At 44.2% G+C, this 6,702-nt stretch overlaps 1 protein-coding gene across 1 annotated transcript in view; it reads left to right on the top strand.

Annotated features, from left to right (window-relative positions):
* The first annotated feature begins 4,736 nt into the window (after window positions 1-4,736).
* ABHD10 (abhydrolase domain containing 10) overlaps window positions 4,737-6,702 on the top strand; it is a 7,481-nt gene continuing 5,515 nt past the window's right edge. Inside the window, exon 1 of the mRNA XM_019525762.1 lies at window positions 4,737-4,862. Within this exon, the coding sequence (XP_019381307.1) occupies window positions 4,781-4,862 (82 nt within the window). The 5' untranslated portion in view covers window positions 4,737-4,780. The remainder of the gene's footprint in view (window positions 4,863-6,702) is intronic.

Below are 6,702 nucleotides of genomic sequence, written 5' to 3'. Positions count from 1 at the left end.
TGATCAGGGGACAGCAGGGCAGGCCCTATGAGGAGAGGCTACAGGACCTGAACCTATTCAGCCTCCACAAGAGAAGGCTGAGGGGGGATCTTGTGGCCTGTTATAAACTAGTCAGGGGGGATCAGCAGGCACTGGGGGAGTCACTGTTCCCCCGAGCACTGCCAGGAGTGACCAGGAATAACAGTCACAAGCTGGCAGAGGGTAGGTTTAGGTTAGACATCAGGAGGCGCTATTTCATGGTCAGGGCGGCTAGGGTCTGGAACCAACTTCCAAGAGAGGTGGTGCAGGCTCCTACCCTGGGGGGTTTTAAGAGGAGGTTAGATGTACACCTTGCTGGGGTCGTTTGACCCCAGTACTCTTTCCTGCCATGGCAGGGGGTCGGACTAGATGATCTGCTCAGGTCCCTTCCAACCCTAGGAACTATGAAACCCTGCTTGAAAATCATTTATCTTAAATGGTTTTTCTGGCTGCCTATACACATGCTTAGGGATAGGAAGTAGGGTTTTAATTAAAGTGGTTTCTGGAGAGCCACTCTAATTAAAACACCTCACTGTCACGTGTATTAACCCCCTGTACATTTAAAAATGGCTGTGGGATGCTTTATCTAAACCTCATTTGACAAGGTTTAAATAAAGCACCCCTACAGCCATTGTAAAACACACAGGAGCTTATACACATGACAGTGAGGCTACGCTACAGCATTCCAATTAGAATGTGGAACACACTCGATTAATCAAGTCTGCTCTGATGCATTCTAATTAGAATGCAAACCAGCATGTATATACACAGCAGCTTCTGTGCCTAAATCTAAGCCAATTGAACATGATGTGGTGACATCAGTGATACCAGTGGTTGGAATGCTGATTCTGCTGAAGTCACTGTTTGAACTCTTATTGACTTAAGTGAGGCAAGTATTTTAAGGAGCAGTTTTTTCATGGTAGGCGTTGGCTTAGAATTTGATTATGTTATACAGTAGGGTAGAGCTGAAAGGGGTCAAACCCTAAGTGTGTGCTAAGCAGTAATATAAACACAACATTTAAATACAAAAAGTGACAGCCCCCCGCTTTTTTTAAACAAAATAAGATAAAAGGATCTATGTGTTAAAGTGGATATGTTCCTTGCAAATATTCTCCTATTTTAAATCTTTTTCTCACCCTTGATAATTATCGTGTAACAATAAAATATTAATGAATGGAACCTAAACTTAAGGGGAATCTTTTATATAATTTTACCAAAAAAGATAATGGCATTTGATTAAGCAAATTGAAAGCTGAAAGCAGAAATAAGTATGCTTACTCAATATATTGAACGATTTAAATTTCAGTATCTGGCATGTACAGGTATGAAATAGTTTTTTGTGGTATACACAGGTCACACAGTTGCTCTAGAATTATATTAGATGTGACATGCACCAGATTTGACTTGATGAATTCTGAAAGATTGAACTTATCACAAAGGATAATGTTTCTCTTCTGTGCAGATCACAACTACAAGAAGTTTGTAATCTAATGAGATTAAAACAAAAACAAAATCAGAAATGAATTACTTTGGTTTCTGTAATTATATATATTTTTTCTGACGTACCTTGATTTTACTTCTAAGTATGGTTACACAGGTTTTCTAATTGAGATTTTTGTATCCTGCATGATGCAATGAAGATGGTAAAATAAATGTTTTTAAAAAGATGTTTCTTTTTGGAATTTTTAATAGTAGTGGTTGTTCTTTTCATTATGGAATATTTTTGCCTTTTCTTTTCAGTATATTTATTTGTATTGCACATATTTTTAATACTGAGGATAAATTTTAAAAAGGAAAGCTATTTCACAGATCTTCCATAAAATAATTATGGGGAAAATAAGTATATATGTAGTCCCACCCTTTTCATATACCTTTCATTATTCTGGCTTCTTTATATAATACATCTTACTCTGAATAAATTTGTGAATTTCCAGTCCTGGAAACCAAGGATTAAAATGGGATTCTATGAATTTGCAAACCTATTGATGGGTCTCAAAATTTACTTTGCATATCAAAAGTCTTTTCTGAAATTTCAGTACTCTGATCTAACTCCTGCCCCCAAACTGTGATGTCATAATTTACTGAACATTTGCACATTATTTCAACAGCAGACTCATGATTTACCACGAGAGAACTATTTGAACTCTAACTTGGTGCATCTACATGTGCACATTAATGCAATGCAATAAACTTTGGCACTTGTCGTGCCAGAGTTCATTGCCCCTGGGTGCCGCATTTACACATGCATCAGGGATTGCAGCACATTGAGCACGGTTAGAGCAGCCCTAGCTGACAGGGAGCCCCGGAGCTCAGCCTGCCAACCTGGGGCTGTTTCAAGCTGGCTCAGCATTCTCCGGAGGGGCTGGCTGGGGCCCAAGGGCTCCAGTATGGGGCTAGCTGACAGGCAAAGTACACTTGTGCCACAGCCAATTCAGCTAGGTATTTACAAGTACAAGAGTTTATTAGTTTACTCCAACCTAATAGCTGTGTACGTGTAGACACTGACTGCAGATCTAATTTGTTTACTCCGCAGGAAATGTCTCATGTAGAAGCACCCCAGTGTATCACAGTGAAGTTTTGGTATTCCTTGGGTATGTCTACACATGCAATTATAGCACTTCAATAAACTGCAGCACTTATTGCTCCAAAATAAATTGCTCTTGGGCATGCTGCTTGAACATGCACCTGAAGCAATTAACTCTAGCGCAATCAGCTCCAGTGTTTTCAGGTACAGCACATGAAGCCTTGAGCAGCCTTGGCTGGCAAGGATCCCGGGAGTCAAATTGCCAGCCGAGGGCTGCTCCTCCTTTCTGAATGTGCTGCAAAGAGACTGGCTGGAACATGAGGGAGCTTCAGCCCAGTTGACCTGAATGACAACCGTGTGGAGATAAGTCAGAATTTGAGGCAAAAAAATTTACAAAGAGCTACCGACTGCAAACAACCACTAGATGGAGAAACTGCCGAATCCAAATGTTGATTAATAAGCAGAACAAACAGCAACAAAACAATTGACATGTAGATGCATCTTTTCAGGTACAAAATATGAGGGCAGGAGGAGACGACCTGCAGTTCAGGCTCAGCCTAATCTATCTATCAGATTGTCTCATGAGCTACTTTTAATGAACTAAGGTTTGTACTTGTTCATTGTATTAAGGTTTTTTGCCTCACACAAGTGTGAATTTAAAAATAAATGACCCTACCCTCACTGTGATCAAAGTCAGGTAGCTATATGAAATAGTAAACATGCTGCATTTTGCTTGCTGGACTACTTTGGCTGAATGTTATACAAAAAGGGTGGCAAGGAAACCATAACAGACCCAAGGGAAGCTAGAAGGAGGAAGAGTAACACATGCCCTTAGTATGTATGATCTGTAACTTTGTCAAGGCTGAAATTTAAAGCATTTTTTCTGCATGATAGTAACTTCACCCTTATACAGCAGCTGAGTAGTAGTTGGCAAATAGCAAATGACACTGAGACACAAGAGAGACAAAAAGAGCAATCCAGTGGCTCTCAACTTTTTTTCGACTTGAAGCACCCCTTTGGAAAATGCCGGTTCTTGGTTGTCACTTGTTTTTTTACTACAGGAAAATGAAAGAGTAGTTCTTCCATTGCAACCACTTCTGGGGGACCTGCAACAGGTGAAAAATGTTTTGGGCACTGGGGATTCCTCGTTGAAATCTTTCTCGGTTTCTCTCATGGGTCACCTAGCCATGCAAATGTTGAGGCAACTTCAAAAGGGGCACATGGCAACCCAGGTGTTCCCTGGCTGTAACTTGCTGGCCTGGTCCCAAATTGTCCATGAGAATGGTCATCGAGCACAGGTTAAATCACGGCAGCTGAAGGGAGCCACAGCTTAGGAAAGCTTCTGCCCCAATGAGTTAGTGTAGTGCTTCTCAAGGTTCTCTGGGTAAATCCAGTATCTTTTATTTGACCAACTCAAATACTTAGAAAAAAACTTCCTTTGCAAGCTTTCAGGTTCAAATGTCCTTCGTCTGACTGAGGAAGCATCAAGGGGTATTTTTTTACCTGAAACCTTGCAAAGAATTTTACCAACTATTTGAGTCAGTCTAGTAAGAAATACAGGATTCACCCAAAGAACCTTGTCTGCCTATGTCCTTACCCCAAGGGCTCTACAACCTACACCCCTGTAAGTGCTCTTTTTTTATAGACAGGCAACTGTTTCGTTTTGGTTTTTTTCGTACAAAACACTAAGAGCAGCTTTTTCTGTGGCCAAGACCTGACTACAGCTTCCCAGACTGCACCACCCGACTGCAGCTTGCACTCCCACATGCTTCCACCGCCGCCCCACCCCCAATCACATCCTGCGGCTCATCCTTCCCCCATCCCGCCCCGCGGGAGCCCTACGGCAGTGAACTGTGAGGGTTGCAGAAGCTCCAAACGCATGCGCAACCTTTCAACGCACATCAGACTCAAAGAGCATGCGCACCCAGTCATCCTGAGAGAGGTTGGAGGCGCCTGAGCCAACCAGCCAATGTGACGCGCAGGCGCAGAACCCACGCTCTACTGCCCTCCCACCCCCTCAGGCCGGGGCAAAGCAGCTTGGTGCGCACGCGCATCAGGCTTCTGGCGCATGAGCGAACCAGCCAATCTCCTGCGCATGCGCGTTTTTCTCCCTTCCCCCCCCACCCCGCCTTATCTCCGAGCTGTTCTGGGGTTCAGAACGCATGCGGAAACGGGGAGGAAAGAAGAACTCGCTGGGGCGCATGCGCAGCTAGCAGTGCTGGAGGGCGGGGCGGTGAGATGGCGGCGGCGGCGCGGGCGCTGGGGCGGCAGGCGGTGCGCTGGTGTCCGGACGCCGGGGCTGGCTCGTGGGACGTGCGGGGTGAGTGGTGGAGTGGGGATAGCGGCGGATCTTGGCGTAGGCGGGGCGGGGTAGCTCTCCCGTGTACTCGTCTTGGGGCTCCTGGAACCCTGTGCAGATGTTCCCGACCGGGACAGGGGTCCTGTGCGCACGCAGCCCGTGGGCTGCAGGCCCCCTTAGTCTGTCTGGTAGCTGGTGGCACCGGTGCGTGCGTTGCTCAGGGCTCTGTTCCCTACGGCCTGAGGGGGGGCTGGGGTGCTTCTGATCTGGCTGTGGGGTCTGGGTTTTGGTGCAAAGCAAGATGCTCAGATTGAACTGGTTGTCAGTTTTGTGCCCATCACAGAAATCCTGGAGGTGTGTAGTACCCGGATAAGAGCATGTGTTCTGGTTATCAAAACCTGCTTGTACAGAGGAACTTAGTTAAAATGTGTCTTTAACTTGTTTAGGTGGCTTAGCTCAGGTAATGTCCCATGTGCTCTGCCTAGGTGAAAAAAAAAAAAAAAATCCTTACCTTTTGTCTGAAGTCTTGAAGCAAGGTAAGTTTGCTTGAAATAACTGATGTCTTGTCATACAGCACGATGCCATCAGAGAAGATTCAAGTCTCCCAGGTATTGATATTAATATTGCCTTTTGTCAGGTTGGCCTTAAGGTGTCCTTAAATCTCTTCTTTTCACCACCTCCAGGGCAGTGACCATCAATGAGCTGAGAGTATAGGACCTGTTTTGTTTGGGATCTGGTTATTAGGCATCTAAGACATGTCCTATTTAACAGAGCTGGTGCCATATAAAACATGGCTTTGATGCTGGTGGTGATTGCTTGAGTCCAAATGCTGGCATCATTCTTCTGTACTTCCAGCTTGTGGACCATTTTCTATAGACTTTGCTTCTGGTAATATTCCAAGGCTTTCAGGTGTTCCCAATTTTCTCATCAAAGTTTCATACCCAGACAACAGGGTAGGAAGGACAACAGCCTGGTAGATAAGTTTGGTGTGGGTCCTGATGGTCACAATCATTGAACATGTGATTTTTTTTTTTTAAGAGATGGCAGTACTGGCAGATTTGATCCAGTATTTAATGTCACAGTCTATTTTTTTTGGGAAAGTGACTACCCAGGTAGGGGAATGCTCAGTGTTTTCCAAGGATTGTTCACTAATTATTGTGTATGGAGGAGCAGTTGGCTGGTTTAGGTTGGGTTGGTAAAAGATCTTGGTTTTCATGAAACTGACAGTGAGTCCAAGCATTTCACATGCTTCACAGAAGCAGTCAAGAATGACCTGGAGCTCTTCGATTGAGTGGGCACACACGATACAATTATTAGCATCTTGTAGATCAGTAATGGAGGCTTTATTATTTTGTATTTGGGACATAACTGGTTCATGTTAAAGAAATTCTTGCCCATGTAATACTGGGTATTGACACCAAATGGAAGTCTATCAGCTATCTGTGGAATATCTTTGAGATGGATGGGAAAGAATTGTTGGTGCAATTGCACCTCCTTGCTTGACTCCAGTTGTAACAGTGAAGAGGTCCCTTCCTAAGCCATTGCTCAGGACTGTTGCTCTCAGGTTGTGAAGAAGTCTAATGATGGTAACAAAATTTTGGTGGGTATCTAAGTCTCATCAGGAACTTCTGTAGGGCCTTTCTGTTCGTTGAATCAAAGGCTGTAGTCACATCAGTGAAAGCTATCTATACAACTTAGTTGACCATATTTTTAACCTCTGAGTGAACTGTTTTAAATTGTTGGTATCTTATGACTTTCATAGTTGGTAGGGTCAGAAAGGACCTGAGCAGATCATCTAGTCCGACCCCCTGCCATGGCAGGAAAGAGTACTGGGGTCAAACGACCCCAGCAAGGTGTTCAT

This window comes from Gavialis gangeticus, unplaced genomic scaffold (assembly GCF_001723915.1).
Source record: "Gavialis gangeticus isolate Ggan-Ray unplaced genomic scaffold, GavGan_comp1, whole genome shotgun sequence".
Lineage (NCBI taxonomy): Eukaryota > Metazoa > Chordata > Crocodylia > Gavialidae > Gavialis > Gavialis gangeticus.
Note: the sequence above shows the minus strand (reverse complement) of the source record. Positions and strands in the feature narration are given on the sequence as shown.